Consider the following 26,577-nt stretch of genomic DNA (forward strand, 5'->3'; position numbering starts at 1 on the left):
CACATCAATGTGGTTTCCTAATTAAGCTGATCCTCATTAAGGAGAGTCCAACACATATATTTCAATCTCTGGAAGTGGGTCTGAAACTTTTTTGAAAAACTGTGTAAAGTGTGTACTTGCTACAATTTCTGATGAATGGTATAGGCACTGCAAGAAAGTCTGAACCATACAGTTCTTCTAATACACCTTGCAGTGACGTATTCACTTTTATCACTTCACTGAATGTTTCTCCTGAATTAAAGTAGTCATCATGACTGCACATTGCATTTGCTGTTCTTCCTGTGTTTTTGTCCTGTCCTTCTGTTTTTTTTGTAGTAAGTAACCACAATATAATATTGATTTTTACCCCAATGACTGGTAAACTTATTTCCCTTCATTTAGCGGGTCTTCTTAATCATCCCTTACAAGATACTCACAAAGAAGGTCAAGTCGGTAGAGCAGGCATACTTTGCATTCAGAAAACACATCTTCTCCCCTCTCGATGTTCATAAAGTTAAGCAGAAATCATTACCCAGAGTGTTTCCTTCCCATGCAGAGAATAAACAGCAGGAGTGCTTAGCGCTTTAGGACAAAGTTGTATTTCCCCTGTTAGAACTGATAACTGTACAGGTTGGAGAATACTGATATGAGAGCACAAACAGAAGCTTGACATCTTGACAGTCGATAGTGTGGTACTCATTAGACATATGCTCAAGCCTGGGAAGCCAATTCTTTTCATCTTCATTATCAAACTTTTTTGGAATTCTTTTTTTGTTGTGTTTTTCGGAGTGTTTTCTCTGCTTCAATTGATTCAATAGTCAAATGTGGATTATTTTTTCAAGTAGTAATACCTGAAGTTTTGACTACATGGTGGCTAATTTTGCAGCATGTGCACTATAGGCCTGTCGAGATCAACTGAAATCTATAGAATGCTCAAAGGCTATTAAATAGATTTACAGCAGAATCTGCTCCCAAATACTCATAAAAAACCTCACTATGAGTTCCATCTATTTTTAATTTTTTTCCTGATATTTTTATTTAAAGTTAATTTATGTTATAACATTTTATCTATTTGTTTTTATCTATAATCTGTCTATCTGCAGCACCTATTTACCAGAATGTTTTCTAGGTAGGATCAGTTTTGGCTCTTAGTGTTATTAAAAACTTCATAAACTCACCTATAAAGAATCCATGGCTACTGCTGAGCTGTACAGTGGCATAAAATTGTGGTCAACATTACTGCCACCCTTGTGCCTTGTGTTTATTACAAAAAAGACAAAATATTCAGAAATAAGTGGTGATATACCAATGGTGTATCATTAGGCTATGTTAAAGGGAATCTTTAGCAGATTTTTTCTACATAATCCAGCATGAGTGAGGGGGCTGAGACACTGATTTCAGCAATGTGTCACTTATTAGGCTGTGCGCTGTTTCAATACAATGAGTGTTTTATCAGCATGAGATTATCACTGCCAAGACTGGTGCCCACATGAGACCTTGTCCTACCCTTCTCTGATAAGCAACCTACTGTCAATATACAATGTACACAGAAAGCTTTGGTGTGGGTGAAGTAAGACCCACAAGTTTTCAACAGGGTTTATCTAAGGCAATGAAGGGCCAATGTCATTATTCTTTCATCTTTAAGCAGTGGAGACTTTGATGCATGTGATGGCGCATTGACTTGCATAAAAATAAGGGTTTTCTAGAAATATACAGGGTTTTTTTTTCCTGCACCACTACTTGAAGAAAGTGTATTCTAATAACTGGCAGTAGGTTTGAGAGTTGATTTTGAGTCCATCTTTAACCTGAAAAGGTCCAATTAGCTCTTTTTTTAACAATGCCCCTCATATCGGTACCCCAGTTACACCTTGATGGTGTTGAAGTGAAGTCTTCGCAGTTGAAGTATAGGTCTGTGCCTTTTACTGATCCAGCCTCTGGCCCATCCATCTGGCTCGTCAAGAGTCACTCTCATCCCATCAGTCCATAAAGCCTTTGAAAAATCTTTCTTCAGATACTTCTTGGCCCAGTTCTGACATGTCGACTTTTGTGTCTTGCTCAATGGTGGTCGGGTTTCAGCCTGCCTTACCTTCTCCATGTCTCAGAGCACTAAACACCTTGAGAAAGAGTCTAAGAGAAGAGATGTGCATTTGCATTCTCTGCCCTGACGCACACGTTTCGCCCTGCTTCTTCAGGGCACTTCAAGGAGGCTGCAGCTATGGAATGTGACAGCTCCGAGGATAAAGAGGTCCTGGTCACTTCATGTTTGATTCTTCTCAAGTTTTTGGCAATTAATGTGTATCTTTTTTCTCAACATGTTTTTTGTGACCCCCTGTAGACTACTTGCAACAAAACTTTTGATGGTTCTGTGATCATGCCCCAATGTCTTAGCAATTTCAAGAGTGTTGCATCCGTCTGTAAAACCTTTAACAATTTTGGACTTTCAGAGTCAGTTAAAACTCTTTTTTGGCCCATTTTGCTGTAAAAAAAACAAGCTGCCTAATAATTCTGCACACATTGATAAAGAGTTTTATATCCTTAGACCACACAGCCCTCATTATGCAAATACACATCACCTGATCTACTTCATCCAATAAGCATTCATGTTTATACAGCGCCTGACTTGGACAATCTGCATAAAAATGATGATATAGTCAAAATACTCACTTAATAATTCTGCCCACAGTGTAGGAGATGGGCACTCTTTCACCCAAAAATTATGTTATTTTGGTTATATGAAAAAATTATAGATAAATAGATAGATATGGGATAGATAGATAGATAGAGATAGATAGATAGATAGATAGATAGATAGATAGATAGATAGATATGGGATAGATAGATATGGGATAGATAGATAGATAGATAGATAGATATGGGATAAATAGATAGGTAGATAGATAGATAGATATAGGATAGATAGATAGATAGATAGATAGATAGATAGATAGATAGATAGATAGATAGATAGATAGATGATAGATAGATAGATAGATATGGGATAGATAGATAGATAGATAGATAGATAGATAGATAGATAGATAGATAGATAGATAGATAGATATGGGATAGATAGATAGATAGATAGATATGGGATAGACAGATAGATAGATAGATAGACAGATAGATAGATAGATAGATATGTGATAGATATGGGATAGATAGATAGTAGTCATGAGCGAATATAGCCGTTATTCGACATTTCCCGAGCACTCTCAAGTGACCTCCGAGTATTTGTAAGTGCTCGGAAATTTAGTTTTTCTTGCCGCAGCTGAATGATTTACATCTGTTAGCCAGCATAAGTACATGTGGGGGTTGCCTGGTTGCTAGGGAATCCCCACATGTACTTATGCTGGCTAACAGATGTAAATCATTCAGCTGCGGCAAGAAAAACTAAATTTCCGAGCTCTAAAAAAATACTCGGAGGACACCCGAGCGTGCTTGAGAAATCTCGAGTAACGAGTATATTCGCTCATCACTGATAGATAACAGAATTAGAATTGTATTTATCGTAAAAGAATAGACCCTAAGTTGAGTGCTGTGAAATATTACCCACTCTAGTCTGAGATGCCATCCTGTTTTTGTCCATCTAGACACAATTACTTGAGCTCCAGATTTATGTGAAATGGCCACTTCTGGGTTTAGTAAGTGATCTCTTTAGTGTCGCTAGGATATTAGCATTTACTGAATAAACCCTGAGCAGACGATAAGCTCCTTACAGTACACTGTATAATTCAGTAAAATGACAGATTCTATTTAATTTACAATTAGATTTAGCATTAAAAAAACGGAAAAAAAAGATGATAAAATACAGACTCTGCAAACAATGCGCAACAGCATTGACAAAAATAAATAGCTTTCACTTTCAGTTTCTGCGAGCTATAATATTACTGGATATTAACATAAAGAACATCTTAGGTGCAGATATTTTTTAATGCCCAATTTAATGTAAAATGCTGCTACAGTTAAAGACGGTGTCACTAGCAGAAAAATTATCTTTAAAATTCACTAGACATTATAGGCTGTATGAAAAATCAGTTTTTTTACAGCAGGGAAAACCTGAATGTACAGGTGAAGTTGAAGTTTGCCGCATTTGCTCATCTCTAGTCAAAGCCAAGAAATCACTACACTGTATGCCACCAGAACTAGTTACCAGTAGGTTTGAGCGACTTTTCCTTTTTTGAGGTCGAGTCGGGTTTCGCGAAACCCGACTTTCTCAGAAGTCGAGTCGAGTGAAATCGGCCGATCTTCTTGAAAAGTCGGGGATCGGCCGAAATACGAAACCCAATGCAAGTCAATGGGAAATCTATATATTTTTATATTTACTTCAGCGCGATATATGTGAAAAGCCGGTAATTCAATTGCCGGCTTTTCATTTCTCCTGCCTAAACCCGACATGATATGAGACATGGTTTACATACAGTAAACCATGTCATATCCCCCTTTTTTTTGCATATTCCACACTACTAATGTTAGTAGTGTGTATGTGCAAAATTTCACAGAAACCTGACTTTGGAGCGAAGATCGCCGATGGCCGACCCGATCCCACAGTGATCCCACGGCCATCGGAGAGCTTACACAGTGCAGAGAAGCACAGCACCGGGGGACAGACACCGGAATGTAAGTATGTAGTGTTTTTTTTTTTACGTTTACGCTGGTAACCAGGGTAAACATGGGGTTACTAAGCGCGGCCCTGCGCTTAGTAACCCGATGTTTACCCTGGTTACCAGTGAAGACATCGCTGGATTGGTGTCACACACACTGATTCAGCGATGTCTACGGGAGATCCAGCGACGAAATAAAGTTCTGGCCTTTCTGCTCCGACCAACGATGGCACAGCAGGATCCTGATCGCTGCTGCCTGTCAAACTCAACGATATTGCTAGCCAGGACGCTGCAACGTCACGGATCGCTAGCGATATCGTTCAGTGTGAAGGTACCTTTAAGAAATTTGCAGGGGTCATGATGGGATTCTTTTAATCCAGAAGTTCAGACTTGACTCCTGCAATAAATAGGGTCATTTCCATACAGTGGACAAGCCATTTATTTTTTTCTGACTTTTTAATGTAAATAATAGAGCAGCCCAAACCTAAGGGTTCAGTTATACTCCACAGTTCTCATGAACTAGCATTGCTAAATGTTAATAATCATGCAGTTGAATCAGGCTGTTTATCACCTGACAAATGAACAAAACACTCTTTCATTGGGTACAATTATCTTTTGGTTTGCTTAAAATTAATCTGCCAGTAGGATCAACCCTCCTAAGCCATTTACATAGACATACAGGTCATAGGAAGCTGACCTGTATGTCTATGTAAATAAACCTGCGGAAACTGACAACTGACATACGGCGCCTCTTTCAGATCCGCAGCAATTCAATTTTTCTTGAGAGTATGCATGCAGATTTTCCCCATAGACTTGCATTATTAATGAGGAAAATCCTCATGTGAAAAAAACTTAAACGAATGTCTGTTAATTTGCATAATAGGTGCGGAAATGGTGCGGACATTCTGCAGCGCCAAAACCGCAACAGATCCTGAACGTGGGAATATACCCTAAAAAGGTGTGCATACTAAAATATCACATATTAATTTTTAAGAATTATAAATATATGACAAAGGACATAACTGTCAGTATCAGACTCTTGGGTCGGCACCTCCTCCGGTAGTGAAAGCATAGAGTCCCCCATGCTGTAAAAAGGAAACCTATATCACAGTACATGGCAACATGCATGTCACCCAGACCAGCACATCTATAAAACAGTAGTAACACATCATTAACCCCTTAGTGACAGAGCCAATTTGGTACTTAATGACCGAGCCAATTTTTACAATTCTGACCACTGTCACTTTATGAGGTTATAACTCTGGAACGCTTTAACGGATCCTGCTGATTCTGAGATTGTTTTTTCGAGACATGTTGTACTTCATGCTAGTGGTAACATTTCTTCGATATTACTTGCGATTATTTATGAAAAAAATGGAAATATGGTGAAAATTTTTAAAATTTAGCAATTTTCAAATTTTGTATTTTTATGCCTTTAAATCAGAGAGATATGTCACAAAAAATAGTTAATAAATAACATTTACGACATGTCTACTTTACATCAGCACAATTTTGGAAACAAAATTTTTTTTTGTTAGGGAGTTATAAGGGTTAAAATTTGACCAGCAATTTCTCATTTTTACAACACCATTTTTTTTTAGGGACCACATCACATTTGAAGTCATTTTGAGGGGTCTATATGATAGAAAATAACCAAGTGTGACACCATTCTAAAAACTGCACCCCTCAAGGTACTTAAAACCACATTCAAGAAGTTTATTAACCCTTTACGTGCTTCACAGGAACTCAAACAATGTGGAAGGAAAAAATGAACATTTAACTTTTTTTGCAAACACTTTAATTCAGAACCATATTTTTTTATTTTCACAAGTGTAAAAACAGAAATTTAACCATACATTTTGTTGTGCAATTTCTCCTGAATACGCTGATACCCCATATGTGGGGGTAAACCACTGTTTGGGCGCACCGCAGAGCTTGGAAGAGAAGGAGTGCCGTTTGACTTTTTCAATGCAGAATTGGCTGGAATTGAGATCGGATGCCATGTCACGTTTGGAGAGCCCCTGATGTGCCTAAACAGTGGAAACACTCCAAAAGTGACACCATTTTGGAAACTAGACCCCTTAAGGAACTTAACTAGATGTGTGGTGAGCACTTTTAACCCCCAAGTGCTTCACAGAAGTTTATAACGTAGAGCCGTGAAAATAAAAAATCGCATTTGTTTACACAAAAATTATATTTTCGCCCACAAATTCTTATTTTCACAAGGGTAACAGGAGAAATTAGACCACAAAAGTTGTTGTGCAATTGCTCCTGAGTACGTCGATACCCCATATGTGGGGGTAAACCACTGTTTGGGCGCACCGCAGAGCTTGGAAGAGAAGGAGTGCCGTTTTACTTTTTCAATGTAGAATTGGCTGGAATTGAGATCGGACGCCATGTCACGTTTGGAGAGCCCCTGATGTGCCTAAACAGTGGAAACCCCCCACAAGTGACACCATTTTGGAAACTAGACCCCATAAGGAACTTAACTAGATGTGTGGTGAGCACTTTGATCCCTAAGGTGCTTCACGGAAGTTTATAACGTAGAGCCGTGAAAATAAAAAATCACATTTTTTCTACAAAAATTATCTTTTTGCCGCAAAATTTTTATTTTCCCAAGGGTAACAGGAGAAATTAGACCACAAAAATGGTTGTGCAATTTCTCCTGAGTACGTTGATACCCCATATGTGGGGGTAAACCACTGTTTGGGCTCACTGCAGAGCTTGGAAGAGAAGGAGCGCCGTTTTACTTTTTCAATGTAGAATTAGCTGGAATTGAGATCGGATGCCATGTCGCGTTTGGAGAGCCACTGATGTGCCTAAACAGTTTAAACCCCCCACAAATGACACCATTTTGGAAACTAGACCCCTTAAGGAACTTATCTAGATGTGTGGTGAGCACTTTAAACCCCCAGGTGCTTCCCGGAAGTTTATAACGTAGAGCCGTGAAAATAAAAAAGTCGCATTTTTTCTACAAAAATGATCTTTTTGCCCCCCAATTTTTATTTTAACAAGGGTAACAGGAGAAATTAGACAACAAATCTTGTTGTGCAACCTCTCCTGAGTGTGGCGATACCCCATATGTGGGGGTAAACCACTGTTTGGGCGCACTGCAGAGCTTGGAAGAGAAGGAGTGCCGTTTTACTTTTTCAATGTAGAATTGGCTGGAATTGAGATCGGATGCCATGTCGCGTTTGGAGAGCCCCTGATGTGCCTAAACAGTGGAAACCCCCCACAAATGACACCATTTTGAAAACTAGACCCCTTACGGAACTTATCTAGATGTGTGGTGAGCACTTTAAACCCCCAGGTGCTTCACGGAAGTTTATAACGTAGAGCCGTGAAAATAAAGAATCCTTTTTTTTCACTCAAAAATGATTTTTTAGCCTGCAATTTTTTATTTTATCAAGGGTAACAGGAGACATTGGACCACAAAATCTGTTGATTAGTTTGTCCTGAGTACGCTGATACCCCATATGTGGGGGGAGGGCACTGTTTGGGCACCCATCAGGGCTCGGAAGGGAAGGAGCGCCGCTTGGAATGCAGACTTTGATGGGATGGTCTGCAGGTGTCATGTTACATTTGCTGAGATCCTGATGTACCTAAACAGTAGAAACCCCCCACAAGTGACTCCATTTTGGAAACTAGACCCCCCAAAGAGCTTATCTAGATGTGTGGTGAGCACTAGGAACCCCCAACTGCTTCACAGAAGTTTATAATGTAGAGCCATGAAAATAAAAAAAATCATATTTTTTCCACAAAAATGATCTTTTCACCCCCAAATTTTTACTTTCACAAGGGTAACAGGAGAAATTGGACCCCAAAATTTATTGTGCAATTTATGCTGAGTAGGCTGATACCCCATATGTGGGGGATAAACCACTGTTTGGGCGCATGGCAGAGCTTGGAAGGGAAGGAGCGCCGTTTTGGAATGCAGACTTTGATAGAATGGTCTGCAGGCATTATGTTGCATTTGCAGTGCCCCCGATGTACCTAAACAGTAGAAACCCCCCACAAGTGATCTCATTTTGGAAACTAGACCCCCCAAGGAACTTATCTAGATGTGTTGTGAGAACTTTGAATGCCCAAGTGCTTCACAGAAGTTTATAATGCAGAGTCGTGAAAACAAAAAAAAATATTTTTTTCACAAAAAAGATTTTTTTAGCCCCCCAATTTTTATTTTCACAAGGGTAACAAGAGAAATTGGACCCCAAAAGTTGTTGTCCAATTTGTCCTGACTACACTGATACCCCGTGTGTGGGGGGGACCACTGTTTGGGCGCATGGCTGAGCTCGGAAGGGAAGGAGTGCCGTTTTGGAATGCAGACTTTGATAGAATGGTCTGCAGGCATTATGTTGCGTTTGCAGAGCCCCCGATGTACCTAAACAGTAGAAACCCCCCACAAGTGACCTCATTTTGGAAACTAGACCCCCCAAGGAACTTATCTAGATGTGTTGTGAGAACTTTGAATGCCCAAGTGCTTCACAGAAGTTTATAATGCAGAGTCGTGAAAACAAAAAAAAATATTTTTTTCACAAAAAAGATTTTTTTAGCCCCCCAATTTTTATTTTCACAAAGGTAACAAGAGTAATTGGACCCCAAAAGTTGTTGTCCAATTTGTCCTGAGTACACTGATACCCCATGTGTGGGGGGGACCACTGTTTAGGTGCATGGCTGAGCTCGGAAGGGAAGGAGTGCCGTTTTGGAATGCAGACTTTGATAGAATGGTCTGCGGGCGTTATGTTGCATTTGCAGAGCCCCAGATATACCTAAACAGTAGAGACCCCCAGAAGTGACCCCATTTTGGAAACTAGACCCCCCAAGGAACTTATCTAGATGTGTGGTGAGAACTTTGAATTCCCAAGTGCTTCACAGAAGTTTATAATGCAGAGTGGTGAAAATAAAAAAAAATTTTTTTCCACAAAAAAAGATTTTTTAGCCCCCAAGTTTTTATTTTCACAAGGGTATCAGGAGAAATTGGACCCCAAAAGTTGTTGTCCAATTTATCCTGAGTACGCTGATGCCCCATATGTGGGGGTAAACCACTGTTTGGGCACACGGCAGAGCTCAGAAGGTAGGGAGCACCATTTTACTTTTTGAGCACAAAATTGGCTGTGGCGTTTAGAGACCCCCTGATGTACCTAAACAGTGGAAACCCCCCAATTCTAACTCCAACCCTAACCCCAACACACCCCTAACCCTAATCCCAACCCGATCCATAATCCTAATCACAACCCTAACCCCCAAAACACCCCTAACCCTAATCCCAAAGCTAACCATAACCCTAATCAAAACCCTAAACCCAACACCCCCCTAATCCTAATCTCAACCCTAACCTCAAAACCTAACCCTAATCCCAATACACCCCTATCCTTAATCCCAACCCTAGCCTTAACCCTAATCCCAAACCTAACCCTAATCCCAAATGTAACCCTAATTCCAACCCTAATCCAAATCCTAATCCCAACTCTAACCCTAACTTTAGTCCCAACCCTAGCCCTAACCCTAACTTTAGCCCAAACCCTAACTTTAGCCCTAAACCTAGCCCCAACCCTAACCCTAACTTTAGCCCCAACCCTAGCCCTAACCCTAGCTCTAACCCTAATCCTAGCTCTAACCCTAACCCAAGCCCTAACCCTAACCCTAAGGCTATGTGCACATGTTGCGGATTTTGCTGCGGATCCGCAGCGTTTCCGCAGCTGTGGGTCCGCAGCAGTTTCCCATGAGTTTACAGTACAATGTAAACCTATGGGAAACATAAAACGCCTTGCCCATGCTGCGGAAAAAACCACACGGAAACGCAGCGGTTTACATTCCACAGCATGTCAATTCTTTCTGCTGATTCCGCAGCGGTTTTACACCTGCTCCATAATAGAAAACCGCAGGTGTAAAACCGCAGTGGAATCTGCACAAAAACCGCGGTACATCCGCGATAAATCCGCAGGAAAAACGCAGCGTTTTGGTCCTGCGGATTTATCAAATCCGCTGCGGAAAAATCCGCAGAGAACCATTCTATGTGTGCACATATCCTAACCCTACCCCTAACCCTAACCCTACCCCTAACCCTACCCCTAACCCTACCCCTAACCCTAACCCTAACCCTAACCCTAACCCTACCCCTAACCCTAACCCTACCCCTAACCCAAGCCCTAACCCTACCCCTAACCCTAACCCTATTTTGAAAATAGAAATTCATACATTTTTTTTATTTTATTATTTTTTTCTTACTAAGGGGGTGATAAAGGGGGGGGTTATTTACTATTTTTTTTATTTTGATCACTGTGATAGGATCTCACAGTGACCAAAATAAAAAAAGAGGAAGAATTTTCTTCTGCCGGCCGGCAGATCATGGCGGGCGCACTGCGCATGCGCCCGCCATTTTCTTACCGGAGCAAGAAGCCGGCGGCCAGCAGAAGAAGCAGGAGGACCCAGGGACACTGGTAAGTATAACAGGGTCCCCGAATCCCCCTATTTCTCTGTCCTCTGATGTGCGATCACATCAGAGGACAGAGAATGACATCGCTTTTTTTTTTTTTTGCGGTCGCCGGTAAACAGTTAATTACCGGCGATCGCAAAACAGGGGTCGGTAAAACCCGACCCCGATCATGTTCTTTGGGGTCTCGGCTACCCCCGGCAGCCGAGACCCCAAAGAACATCCGGGTGCCGGGCGGCGGGCGCACTGCGCATGCGCCCGCCATTATTTCCCCGGAAAAAGATGGCGGTGCCCATCGGGAGCCACGAGGAGCACCGGGGGAGGTAGGTGAGTATTGGGGGGCTATCGGGGGACCACATTTCTCTGTCCTCCGATGTGCGATCACATCGGAGGACAGAGAAATTAAATGGCAAATCGCGTTTTGTTTTTTTTTTGTTGCGACCGCCGGTAAACGGTTAATTACCGGCGATCGCATCTCGGGGGTCGGTAAAAAAACCCCGAATCATGTTCTCTGGGGTCTCGGCTACCCCCGGCAACCGAGACCCCAGAGAAAATCCGACTCTGGGGGGCGCTATTCACTTTTTCCACAGCGCCGTTAATTAACGGCGCTGTGGTTTAAGTACCCTTAGCGGCCGCCGTTAAAAGGCGTATCGGCGGTCGTTAAGGGGTTAACAAACATGCTCCCACAATAACACACACATTCCCCACTCACAAAGTAGATAGCTCTGACAACTGTGAGGACATTGGGCTGTAGTGTGTGACATCCTGCCCTATAGTCTCACATTTCTTCATATATGTTCCGACAGAGCTAAGTTGCAGCAAGCTATTCCACCAAGAACATGTATTTAGGCAGCTGCTGCATTCTCTACAGACTTCTCCGAGGCTCACTCTTGGGAACTAAGTCCATCAAGCCTCCAGTCTACTTCTCTCTGCTCACTAATATGATACCGACATTTGGGTTGCCACACACTAACGGACTTCCTGGAAGCAGCCATATGTATATAAATATATGCAATGTATATACAGTTAGGTCCGGAAATATTTGGACTAGTGATGAGTGAATATACTGGTTACTCGAGATTTCCCGAGCACACTTGGGTGTCCTCCGAGTATTTTTTAGTGCTCAGAGATTTAGTTTTTATCGCCTCAGCTGAATGAGTTACAGCTATTAGCCAGGCTGAGTACATGTGGGGGTTGCCTGGTTGCTAGGGAATCCCCACATGTAATCAAGCAGGCTAATAGCTGTAAATCATTCATCTGTGGCGAAGAAAACTAAATCTCCGAGCACTAAAAAATACTTGGAGGACACCCGAGCGTGGTCAGGAAATCTCGAGTAACGAGTATATTCACTCATCACTAATTTGGACAGTGACACAAGTTTTGGTATTTTAGCTGTTCACTAGTGTTGAGCATTCCGATACCGCAAGTATCGGGTATCGGCCGATATTTGCTGTATCGGAATTCCGATACCGAGATCCGATACTTTTGTGGTATCGGGTATCGGTATCGAAACAACATTAATGTGTAAAATAAAGAATTAAAATAAAAAATATTGCTATACTCACCTCTCCGACGCAGCCTGGACCTCACCGAGGGAACCGGCAGCGTTCTTTGCTTAAAATGCGCGCTTTTCCTTCCTTCCGTGACGTCACGGCTTCTGATTGGTCGCGTGCCGCCCATGTGGCCGCAACGCGACCAATCACAGCAAGCCGTGACGTAATTTTCAGGTCCTTCTAGGCATTCAGTATTTTAAAATTACGTTCCGGCTTTGTGATTGGTCGCGTCGCGGTCACATGGGCGGCACGCGACCAATCAGAAGCCGTGACGTCACGGAAGGAAGGAAAAGCGCGCATTTTAAGCAAAGAACGCTGCCGATTCCCTCGGTAAGGTCCAGGCTGCGTCGGAGAGGTGAGTATAGCAATATTTTTTATTTTAATTCTTTATTTTACACATTAATATGGTTCCCAGGGCCTGAAGGAGAGTTTCCTCTCCTTCAGACCCTGGGAACCATCAGGAATACCGTCCGATACTTGAGTCCCATTGACTTGTATTGGTATCGGGTATTGGTATCGGATTAGATCCGATACTTTGCCGGTATCGGCCGATACTTTCCGATACCGATACTTTCAAGTATCGGACGGTATCGCTCAACACTACTGTTCACCAAAACATATTCAAGATACAGTTATATAATCAGTAGGGGCTTAAAGTGCAGACTCACAGCTTTAATTTGAAGATATTCACTTCCTAATTGGAGGAAGGGATTAGGAATTACAGCTTTTTAATATGCAGCTGCTTCATTTTAAATGGACCAAAAGTAATTCAACAATTATTGAAGTATTATTAAATTATTAAGCATTAAAAAAGAACATTTTATTTATGCTAATTTTAATTTGTCGAAATATGTTTGAGCCCCCGAAATGTTACCTTCTGATATGACTTCACTACATGGAACAAACGTAGAGCTCTTTGAAAGCTCCATTCTTTTAAGCAGGACTTCATATATGAAAAAACCCACTGCTTTGATTTGTTTTATACATTTAGGTGACATATGGGCAAGTTTTACAAGTAAAAACAATGTAAATCTAAAACTATATAGCAAATAAAACCAGAAAAACTGAAAGAGGAGTAAGGCAGGGGCTCTTTAATTATACATTAAAGTATATATTTAATGAATTTTCCTTCTGCACATTTATTTTTTATATGGCTTGTATGTTAAAATGTGTTGAAGCTTTTATATAGCTGTAAATATTACAAGTATGCATTACACGATTAAAATAACATATTTGGAACATTTTATCCATAATCAGATGAAATAATGTATTCTGTGCTCTGGACGTGAAAACAAGTATCTGGACACCATGCCTACATTCGTCATTATGTCATCTGTAGAAACATGTATAAAAATCAGCAAATACTATAAATCTGTCAAAAACTGTCACCTACACCGTAAAATGGATCCTATAAAATATCATTAATGAAGTGAGCTGTTTTCAATAAATGGGTCATAAAATGTACGGCTGGCACAGTTTCAAGTGGCCTCATTGAGCGCGGCTAAGTCATGACAATTGTAAAGTGATATTGCAAGCCGAGGATTAGAGATTAGTAATCACAGATAAGATACTTAAATCCTATTAAAAGATATTGGCCAGAAACAGCAGTTAGGAAATGGCATTATTAGCAGTAATCAGCAGTTTTTCATTAATAATAGTTTAGGGTAAATTAGTTTAATTAGCCTCTCTGAGAAATCCAAGTGTGCCTCAGACAAATATGGTTTCAAGAACAAATTAAAGATTAGGGGGAGAAAACCTGTCAAACATCTTCCCTGTGTACTCGAGCATATGTCATTTGCAGGTGGTGTCTTTATATCTATAGGTGAAATTACACTAAATTGGGGAAAATTAAAACTCCAGAACAACAAGGCTATCTTTACTGTTAAATCATCCAATGCACCGATCCTTGACCTATTCAGCAAACGCTCTGCCCTTTGGAGCTGGAGCACTTGAAGGCGAAGTACTAACAGCACATTATTGATCTAGTGAGATATCTGATTGTCATTTCCTGGAGTCAGGAAGTCAATGGTGTACTTGAGAATCAACACTGGCAGCAGCTGCTTGGAAATTACTTGGCAGAATGCCCCTGTTTAATTTCAGTATTCCCATCTACCAGCATCAAACTGAACAGACAGATTTTCAAAGACCTGTTCATTCTATTAGAAGACGTGGACAGTTCTGTCAATGTAGGATAGATAATGAAGTACAACATACCTATTGGCAATGTCTACCCTGCATTCTCAGATGTGACCCACTATTTATTATTACCAGAAGATGAGACGATAGTAGACATATATAGTGGATGCCGATACAGTTGAAAGCAACGATGCGACCTGTCTGGTCCCTCCCCCATCATTCTTCCTCTGCATCTGTTGTGGTGATGTCACTATTTTTTAGCCCGCTGTGCCGATCAGTGAAGAGCTTCAGAGCACTCATTGTCAAGACCGGAGCAGAGGGGGAACGAGTAGAGGTGTTTTGTTTAAGTGGGGCCCAATATACTGTATGGAGGAAAATATGGGGTCCATTATACTGTATAGAGGACTATGTGAGGCCATTATTCTGTATGGAGGACTATGTGTGGCTCATTGTACTGTATGAAGGACTATATAAGGCCCATTATACTGTGTGGGGATCACAGCTCGGCATCATACTGTGATGGGGTTTACCATAATTTGCCAGGGGTATTGAAGGGGGTACAGTAGAATCATCATAAAGTGCATGTGGAGGGTACTGTGGAGGAATTCACTGTGGGGGTGTCATACTATCATACCCAATGCTCCAGTCATGTGATCTAACTGGGACAACCTCATATGAAAAGGTTCATCTTTATATTTGATAATAAGGATAAACTTACACAATTGTACACTTTTTTTGAATAAATATCAAGGTTGGTCGGCAACTTTGTGCATTCATTTAATTTTAGTGCTGTACAGAATTTTGTGCTGTACAGAATTTAATAGTACATTACACTTTTCTATACAAGGAAATTCAGTAAAAAAGTATACTGCATGATATACTTTTTTATTTTTACATACGCGAGCCTATGGTAAACATATGCCACTGTATATCTATACATCAGTCGCATCAATCATATACAGTATATACATATGTGTACACTGCAAACAATACAAAGCAAATCTAAATCTAAGCAAATAGATGAATTAAGGCTCTGTGTATGGAACTGTATTATCCTCATCTGAATTTGGCCTAAGTCTCATATATGTATTTATTCTGGTCTAAAATATGTACCGTAATTATTCTAGTTTAACAAAAGTATTTATTCTGACCTTACATATTTATTCTGTTCTCATATATCTATTTATTACGATCTCAAATATGTATTTATTCTGGTCTCACATACAGTATGTACCGTATATACTCGAGTATAAGCCGAGATTTTCAGCCCAAATTTTTGGGCTGAAAGTGCCCCTCTCGGCTTATACTCGAGTCAAGGTCGGCGGTGGGGTCGGCGGGTGAGGGGGGAGAGGGCGCTGAGGCATTCTCACCTAGTCCCGGCGATCCTGGCGCTCCCCCTGCCCGTCACACTGTCTCCGGGTGCCGCAGCTCTTCCCCTGTACAGCGGTCACGTGGGACCGCTCATTAAAGAAATGATTATGGACTCCACTCCCATAGGGGCGGAGCCGCCTATTCATTTCTCTAATCAGCGGTGCCGGTGACCGCTGACAGAGGAAGAGGCTGCGGCACCGAAGACAGCTGTCCGGGGGAAGGAGCGGGACGCCGGGAGCAGGTAAGTATGTCATATTTACCTGTCCACGTTCTACACGCCGGGGCGCCGCTCTGTCTTTCCGGCGTCTCTCTCTCCGCACTGACTGTGCAGGTCAGAGGGCGCGATGACGCATATAGTGTGCGCGCCGCCCTCTGCCTGATCAGTCAGTGCAGAGAGACGCCGGGACGGGACGCTGAGGAGCTGCAAGCAAGAGAGGTGAGTATGTGTTTTATTATTTTTATTGCAGCAGCAGCACTGCTTTCTATGGCACATCTATGGGGCAACGGTGCAGAGCACTATATGGCACAGCTATGGGGCAATAAGGAGTGGTGCAGAGCACTATATGGCACAGCTATGGGGCAATAATGAACGGTGCAGAGCACTATATGGCACAGCTATGGGGCAATAAGGAGCGGTGCAGAGCACTATATGGCACAGCTATGGGGCAATTATGAACGGTGCAGAGCACTATATGGCACAGCTATGGGGCAATTATGAACGGTGCAGAGCACTATATGGCACAGCTATGGGGCCATAATGAATGGTATGGAGCATCTATTTTTATTTTTGAAATTCACCGGTAGCTGCTGCATTTTCCACCCTAGGCTTATACTCGAGTCAATAAGTTTTCCCAGTTTTTTGTGGCAAAATTAGGGGGGTCGGCTTATACTCGGGTCGGCTTATACTCGAGTATATACGGTATATTTTTTTTACTCTCACATCCAGTACTGTGCAAAGGTTTTAGCCAGGTGTGTGAAAAATGATGCAAAGTAAGAATATTTTCAAACATAGAGGTGCTAACTGAATCAAATGATATTCTAACTGCACAGAATGATCATATTAGCAATCATTCTGTGCATATGGATACGTGGTAGGCCTGTCTAAACAGACAAATAAGTAATTTCTGATCAGAGGTTGCTTAACTTGAAGCTTGCAGGTCCAATGCAAAATCTCCAACAGGGTCCTCAACTACCATGAGTCTGTATTAGTATAGTATTCTCATATGGGCCAAAGGTACTCTTTGCCTCTTCCTAGGCTCTAGGGTCTGGGAGTGACTGCAACCCCTGCACCCACTATAGTCATGCCCCTACTGGTTTGGCTTACATGTTGCCGATCGGCAGCTGTTTGAAAGCCACAATCTGCACCCTAGGACTGCATTTACACTGGCTGATCAGTATCAACCCTCCCAGGGACATGTGCTGCTGAGAAAATATTTGCACAGAACGATCATATTAATGCCGACTGCCGATCGGCTTGCATGTAGCCTATATGTGGTCTTTTAATAGCCATATTCAACCAGTGTAAATGCATCTACAATGTATTTATGGTAGTTACAATTAAAACTATTATTATCCCCAGCAGGACATGCAACTATTATCTGATAAGTTCCAAATTCTAGCTACTGGGTACATTTTGTAATGGAGATTAGCCTGTACTGTAGCTATGTATTAAATGTATGTTACCACAACTCTACAGAACTCACTCAATACCTTGTCAGTATTAGATCATATGTAAAGTACTAGTATTAATCAATGTGTTATCTTGTTCCAGTAAATCTGCTTGGCAGCATACAAAGGCTTCAGCTCTGCAGCATTTCTAGCTGACTACTAGAATATTACATAAAACAGAAACGTGTCCTAATTGTCCGACCTGGTATCTGCTACGCTCCAGCAGACTATTAATTAGTATTTAATACATGAGCCCAGTATGTTCGTGGATTGCTTGTCATTGTTTAACCAGAATTCATTTGTTCTCAGCGCTGCTGACTTTATATAACAGTGCACGAGGATAAAGCACCAGTAAGAATAATGACCTGTGTGTATTAGCCATGGATTACTTACTTGGCTTTGAGTGTTTCTTCCTGGAAATTCCATGATGCGTCTTCCACTAACTGTAACTCTCGTAAGACCCTTCCAGGTTTGTAGGCAGCATTAATTACCATGCTGAGGACCTGCCGCAAATATATAGCAAGTAAGTTTCTGCACTGCTGCCAGTTGTACCATTTAACAGAGTATATTTAAAGATATGGAACAAAAAAAACATGGTTTCATCTGTAGATATATTAACCATTTTCTCTTCTGTTTTACTCCATACTTAACTTATATTAAGAGCATGAAAAGCAATTACCAGACGAGTACAAGTCTAGCTGAGGTGAAAGAGGCAATCTGAAATCCAATTCATCCTTAATCCCTATCTATTTAATGCCATAGTCTAAACTATTTTCTAATGTACTTGAATTAAAAATTCCCTATTCTTCCCTTACTATACTAACTACATAACTGCTTTACTCTCTTTTTTTTCTACTTCCTTTTTGATGATACTTGAATCCTTGTACATACTGGGATACTTAAATGAAGCATCATCAGGGGGCAGAGGATGTGGTCACTGCCATCCCCTACCTCTTCCCTGAAACGAAGCCTCATCAGTGACACTCATTTCAGGGGCTTTGCTAATCCAAGTGTGATGTGCACAATGACAGTGCGCTCTGTACTGTTGCCTCAGATCAACTGTAATGAGATGGCAGCAGACTGCTTTGTCAGAATACCCGGGGTGCAGAGACCAGCGCCACCCCTGCAAGAGACGTCATTGGTTCCTACGCACCAGGTATTCTGACAACGAACTCTGTTGCCAGCTTGTTACTGCTGATCTGAGCAGGCAGCCGAGCGCTGTAATTGTGCATATCGCACTGGGACTAGCCCAGCCCCTGAAATGAGCATCATTGATGATGTTTCATTTTATGGAGGAGGCAGAGACTGCGGCAGTAACCGCACTGAGGGAGCAAAGGCTTCAGCAGTGACGTGGCCTCTGACTCTGATGAGGTTTCATTTGATTATCTCAGCATGCACTCAGATTCTTAAATGATGCGTATAAAAATAAAGCAGTTACTGTAGTTGGGGAAAGCTAGGGAATTTAAATTCAAGTTAATGAGAAAAGAGTTTAGGTTATGGCATCAAATAGATCGAGATTGAGGATGAAAATACATGAGGATTTCAGACCACCCTTTTATAATATAAGCTTTCAAATTGTTGGCCACTGAAATGGTCCACAACCACCTGATTAGAGGTCCCCAAATATGAAGCAGAGTATAGAGCAGTAGCACTGATAAATAAAAGGCTTTGTTGTAATAAAAAAAAATCTCTTGGAGGAGCCACTTTTTAACACTTGGTCTTTTCCCAAGAGATGCCAGTTATAGTGACAATCAGTTTAAATGGCGCTTCTGTTAGTTGCCACATCGCAGAATACTGACTACCATAAACCATACCTGTGAGTTGCCAATAGCACATGAACATTACGTTTCCAAGATACTGATATTACCAGTTCAAACTGTCATTTTTAGGATTTTGCTGATAAATCCCTAACATTTTGAGTGGCTCTGAACCAGTCATATGATAAAGACATGTTTTCTGAAGCAACTGTATGGCAATGTCACCTTGCAATATTGGAAACAGCACATTGAATGATTGTGAAGGCCACCACAAATCTTACAGAAAACAGTCCATAAAAAGCCACAAACTAATACACTGCACATAAGTTTGGTTGGCAGTGCCTACAGTTAATTTACTGCCAGATCCTTTTCTTTCATTTGCACCACTGAGCATGCCATAGAGACACTTACTTAGAGTTCACTACCTTGGTAGAGCGATCTGCTGGCGGAGAAATGTAAACTAAATCTACAAAAGACTCTAATTAGGTCATAAATTTCATAGGGCATACTGCGAATATTTCCCAAAGCAAATGTAGTATATTCAATTCATGGGTGAGTGAATCTAAACCAATTACATCTGCATGCTGCTTAGATTGGCAGTCACTATTCGCTAAGAAGCATCTGCTAATTTATTTTTTATTGTTGTTTCAGCGTCTAGAATAAAATAAACATCTTAATAAAGCGACAGTACAAGGAAATGCGGCAAAAACACAAAAACAGCAAACTGCAGCCACACATGCAATTCAGCCCAAAATGAAAGAGAGAGAATGTAGTCTCAACATTCAACTGCTTGTCTTCTTATAACAAGTTATTAAAAATTCTATCCATCCATCTCCGGGGTGGCGATCGATATAGCCATTATAGCTCCCACAGGGGTGTCACTTATCTCTTGCTGACTTCTGGATGGCAAGTCTGCCTAGTTTGCAGCAAAATGAAAGAGTAAGGTGTATTTCTAGGCAGATTTGCCATTCAAGAGTTTGGAAGAGCCAAAGGACTACACATGTGCAAGCAGTAGCGGCATTTATTATAGCGGTTACTCAACATTCCCAGAAAAAAAGATATTACAGAGAATAACAGCCGGATACAATTTTTAACATCTTAACTGAACAAGACAAGTAAAAATACAGTATATATTGCTAACTTGTACACTTAAGTAGGAAAGTCTCCTTAACATAATAATTCCCAACTGGAAGGGTGGGTAAGGCCAAGCACTGGGGTGGCAAGGGCCCTCCAGTAACACTGACTTTGGGTGCCCACTAGTCAGCTACATATTACTTTACCGTCTTTTACAAATTTACCTCTGCCTCTGTATACTAATAAGCTAGGTAGGTTGTTGAATGAGTGATGAGATGCCACTTTTGTCTGTACATAGTGAATCAAATGTTTTGGGCCAGCTATTAATCAGTTTGGGGGATAAGTGGCTTCCTCCTCCACACGGGCCCACCGGGGGATTGACCTGTTCCCCTGTCGGCCAGTCCAAGTCTGCTAACACCACTATCCAAGTAAAATGAATCACTTCCCCTGGTAGTTGTTACTTGAAATCACCACTGATTGGCTCCTCATAGAAACTTATGACTGTATAGGACACAGTGACACAGGAAACGGAGAAGCAGAGACATGCTTTTACGCTCAGTACACTGTTTACAATTGGCCACCACCAAAGCATATAATAGATGATCATTGGGTGCCCTAAGTTAGACTCACACCTGCCTTTTATTAAAAACATCCTAAGTATAGGTCATCAATATAAGAGTAGAGGGTAAAACATTAATGTTTTTGAGACTGGTTACACAAACTATAGCTAATAATGTCTTTGAAGCCAGTATACGGGACCCAGTGTCTAAAAAGAAAACTACAGAATTATTTGCAGATTTGAACTTTGGCTAATCCCACAAAAAAACTTTAAGACCAAATTGTAAAATATCGAAGCCAAATTCCATTGTATTGTCATGACATTTGTTTTTCATTAAAAGAGCCTATATACAAATTGTTCCATTTCTTACAGGATAAAATCCTAAAAATATAATCTGTAGCTGTAAGATGATTATCAAAATCACATTTAACAGTAAAAGAAAAATCTCAACAGAACAATCTCACACCTGAAAGTATAAAAGATACTTGGAATGCTGTATTCCAAGCGGAATCTTTTGATGCTACAATAAAAAAATGAGTACTGTATGTATTTCTTCCTGAGCACTTTCCCGGCCGGGGATTTAAAAAGGACTATAAAAAAAAAAAGGCTCATGAGCAAAGCCTGTAATAACACTGAGAATAAAGAGCTACATTTTTTTTTATAAAGCTCTGAATGAACTCTTCACATTAACCCCTATTATAATGCAGATAAAGAAAAGGAGAATATATTAAAAAACAGAGACTGAAGACTAAATTATAGTAAGCAGCCATAATTAATCTCTAGTTTTGAACAAGAAAATTAAAAAAAGAAAAAAATTTAAACATCTACAGTGGCATGTAAAAGTTGGGGCACCCCGGGTCAAAATTACTGTTATTGTAATTAGATAAGCAAGTTGAAGATGAAATGGTCTCTAAAAGGCCTAAAGTTATAGATAACACATTTCCTTTGTATTTTAGCCAAAAAAATTATATTGACATTTTTTGCATTTTAAAAATTACAAAAAGGAAAATGGGCAGATGCAAAAGTTTGTGCACCCTTGGAGATTTATTTACTCAGAGACCTTTGACCAAGCAGGAGAAGGCTATAAGAAGATAGAAAAGCATTTTCAGTTGCCCTTTCCTCAGTTCGAAATGTGATTAAGAAATGGCAGTTAACAGGAACAGTTGAAGTCAAGATATAGTCTGGAAGATCAAGCAAAATTTCAGTGAGAGCTACTTGTAGGATTGCTAGAGAGGCAAATCAGAACCCTTGCTTAATTGCAAAAGACCATCTGAAGATGTAGCAAACTCTGGTGTTGTGGTACATTGCACTGCTGTTCAGAGACACTCGCACAAATATGGCCTTCAAAGAAAAGTCATCAGAAAAAAACCTCTCCTGCATCTTCACCATAAAATTCAGCATCAGAAGTATGCAAAAGAACATCTAAACAAGCCTGAAACATTTTGGAAACAAGTCCTGTGGACAGATGAGGTTAAAACAGAACTCTTTGGCCACAATGATCAAAGGTATGTGTGGAGAAAAAAGGGCACAGAATTTTAGGAAAAGAACATCTTGCCAACCATTAAGCATGTGGATCAATCATGCTTTGGGGTTGGGTTCCAGCCAATCGCATGGGGAACACTTAATGGGTAGAGGGAAGAACGGATTAACTGAAATTTTAAAAAATTATTGATGCAAACATAACACCATCTGTAAAAAATAGCTGAAGTTGAAAAGAGGATGGCTTCTACAAACATGATGATCCTAAACACACGTCAAAATCCACAACTGACTACATCAAAAGGTGCAAGCTGAAGGTTTTACAATGGCCCTCACAGTCCCTTGATCTGAACATCATTCAAAATTTGTGGCTAGTCATCAAAATAGCAGTGCATGCAAGACAACCCAGAAATCTCACAGAACTGGAAGTATTTTACAAGGAAGAAAGGATGAAAAACTCTTAAACAAGAATTGAAAGGCTCTTGGCTGGCTACAAAAAGGATTTACAAGCTGTGATACTTTCAGAAGGGGGTGCTACTAGGTACTATCTATGCAGGTTGCCCAAAGTTTCGCATTGGTCCATTTTCCTTTTTGTAACTTTTAAAATGTAAAAGATGAAAATATATATATTTTTTGCCTAAAATGCAAAGGAAATGTGTTATCTTTAACGTTAGGCCTTTTATAGATCATTTCATCTTCAACTTGCTTAAAGGTTCACAATAACAGTAATATTGACCAGGGGTGCCCAAACGTTTACATGCCACTGTATATAAATAGAAATAGGAATGCCATCGCGAATACTAGGTCCCTATACAATATGAAATAGGTTTTATTTGTATTTAATTAGGTCACTTTGTAACGAGGTCATAAAGTCTTTTTATAAACAGAGAAGAATTAATTCATCAGACTACTGATTATAAGCTTAATCCATTATAATAACAAAGGAGGCATTCTTCATCTTTGCAGTTTGTGTTAAAAGATGTCAGCTCGTATATGTAGGGCAACCATTGGGCCACCTTAATTAAAACTGCTGCCAGGAAACAGTTTAAAAGAGTTGCCCAAACTCTCCAGTCAATTATGACCCACCAACCACTTTTTACAGTTCTGTTTAAGTTGATTGCACTTTTGGGGTTAATCAATGTTGATTTTTTTTTTTATTTAGGCATGGATGTTTTTTAAATAATGAAGTCTAATCTTTGTGTTGTAGTTGCAGAACATTATTTAGAAATGGAGCTATATTAAACAGGAGGTTCCGGGTTACACTTTAACTCTAGGAACATATTTTTGAACATTTTAAGATGTTTAATAGTGTTATTACATTTATAAAAACTGCCCATACTGGCTTGCACTCCAGAGGTGCAGATGCACACAACATAGGACACTTCCACAGGAGAAGGCCTCCATTTCTACCCCTCCAGGTACCATCAGCACCTTTTATCAAGGTCAGCACTATAAAGAGCAACTCTGTGAGCAAGACCCGGGACCGGGTCAAAACGTCTATAGGTCGCACTCACAACCCTTAGGGTACTGTCACACAGTGGCACTTTGATCGCTCCGACGGCACGATCCGTGACGTTGCAGCGTCGCTTGATTATCGCTCCAGCGTCGTAGACTGCGGTCACACTTTGCAATGCACGGCGCTGGAGCGATAATTTCATGACGTAGTTGCGATGTAGAAGTCATACGGGACATTGGGAATATCGTGCACACCTTTGTTACACGCTGCGATCATGCCGCCACAGCGGGACACTTGACGACGAAATAAAGTTTCAAACGATCTGCTACGACGTTCGATTCTCAGCGGGGTCCCTGATCGCAGTAGCGTGTCAGACACTGCGATATCGTAACTATATCGCTGGAACGTCACGGATCGTGCCGTTGTAGCGACCAAAGTGCCACTGTGTGACATGTCATGGTTCCCAATGGCAAGGGAACGTAAGAAACATATAAATAACGAACGAGCTCTCGGGTGATGGAAACTCGAGTTGACCGTGAGCTAAATCTACCACACAACTAATAGTAGCCAGGGAGCATACCTACGGCTTCCTAAATGCCACGCGCCAGCCGGAGGACTAACTACGCCTAGTAGAGGAAGAAACAGACCTGGCTTACGTCTAGGGAAATACCCCAAAAGATGATAGCAGCCCCCCACATGTAATAACGGTGAATTAAGAGGAAAAGACATACACAGTATGAAAGTAGATTTAGCAAAGAGAGGTCCACTTACTAGATAGCAGAAGGATACAAAAGAGAACTTCACGGTCAACTGAAAACCCTTTCAAAAACCATCCTGAAATTACTTTAAGACTCCTGTGTCAACTCATGACACAGGAGTGGCAATTTCAGCCCGCAAGAGCTTCCAGCTACAGAGAATTACAAAAACTGCAAACTGGACAAAAGATACAAAACAAAAGGACAAAGTCCACTTAGCTGATCAGCAGACTAGTAGCAGGAACATGCAACCGAAGGCTCTGGTTACAATGATGACCGGCAAGGAAATGACTGGAGAGCAAGGCTAAATAGGAAACTCCCAAACGCTGATGGAAGCAGGTGAACAGAAGCAGCAAAGTGCAAACAAGTCACCAATACCACCAGCAACCACCAGGGGAGCCCAAAAAGCGGATACACAACAGTACCCTCCCCTTAAGGAGGGGGCACCGAACCCTCACAAGAACCGCCAGGGCGATCTGGATGAGCCCTATGAAAGGCACGAACCAAATCCGAGGCATGAACATCAGAGGCAGTTACCCAAGAATTATCTTCCTGACCATAGCCCTTCCATTTAACCAGATACTGAAGTCTCCGTCTGGAAATACGGGAGTCCAAGATCTTTTCTACCACGTACTCCAATTCACCCTCCACCAGCACAGGAGCAGGAGGTTCAGTAGAAGGAACCACCGGTACCTCATATCTCCGCAACAGCGACCGATGGAACACATTATGGATAGCAAAAGATGCCGGGAGGTCCAAACGAAAGGAGACAGGGTTAAGAATCTCCAAAATCCTATAAGGACCGATGAACCGAGGCTTAAATTTAGGAGAAGAAACCCTCATAGGGACAAAACGGGAAGACAACCACACCAAGTCCCCAACACGAAGGTGGGGGCCAACACGACGACGGCGGTTAGCAAACTGCTGAGTCCTCTCCTGGGACAATTCCAAATTATCCACCACTTGTCCCCAAATCTGATGCAACCGATCCACTACCGCATCCACTCCAGGACAATCCAAAGATTCAACCTGACCAGATGAAAAACGCGGATGAAACCCTGAATTGCAAAAGAAAGGAGAAACCAAAGTGGCAGAACTAGCCCGATTATTAAGAGCAAACTCCGCCAACGGCAGAAAGGCAACCCAATCATCCTGATCCGCAGACACAAAACACCTCAAATAAGTCTCCAAAGTTTGATTAGTTCGTTCCGTCTGGCCATTGGTCTGAGGATGGAATGCAGACGAAAAAGACAAATCAATGCCCAACCTGGCACAGACTGCCCGCCAAAATCTAGACACGAACTGGGTACCCCTGTCAGAAACGATGTTTTCCGGAATACCATGCAAGCGAATCACATTTTGAAAAAACAGAGGGACCAACTCAGATGAGGAAGGCAACTTAGGCAACGGCACCAAATGAACCATTTTAGAAAAACGGTCACACACCACCCAGATGACAGACATCTTCTGAGAAACAGGGAGGTCCGAGATAAAGTCCATAGAGATGTGCGTCCAAGGCCTCTTCGGAATAGGCAAGGGCAACAACAACCCACTAGCCCTAGAACAACAAGGCTTGGCCCGAGCACACACATCGCAAGACTGCACAAAAACACGCACATCTCGAGACAGGGAAGGCCACCAGAAGGATCTAGCCACCAAATCTCTGGTGCCAAAAATTCCCGGATGACCTGCCAGAGTAGAAGAATGAACTTCCGAGATGACTCTAGTGGTCCACTCGTCAGGAACAAACAGTCTA

The 26,577-nt window shown here is 41.3% G+C and overlaps 1 protein-coding gene across 4 annotated transcripts in view; it reads right to left on the minus strand.

The window, feature by feature from the left end:
• The window catches only part of SFMBT2 (Scm like with four mbt domains 2), a 284,729-nt gene that overhangs the window by 10,942 nt on the left and 247,210 nt on the right, over positions 1 to 26,577 (minus strand). For all 4 annotated transcript variants that reach the window (XM_077264494.1, XM_077264491.1, XM_077264493.1 and 1 more), the window contains one exon: positions 18,135 to 18,244. In XM_077264494.1, the coding sequence (XP_077120609.1) occupies positions 18,135 to 18,244 (110 nt within the window). The remainder of the gene's footprint in view (positions 1 to 18,134; positions 18,245 to 26,577) is intronic.

This window comes from Ranitomeya variabilis, chromosome 5 (assembly GCF_051348905.1).
Source record: "Ranitomeya variabilis isolate aRanVar5 chromosome 5, aRanVar5.hap1, whole genome shotgun sequence".
In the NCBI taxonomy this organism is placed as follows: Eukaryota; Metazoa; Chordata; class Amphibia; order Anura; family Dendrobatidae; genus Ranitomeya; species Ranitomeya variabilis.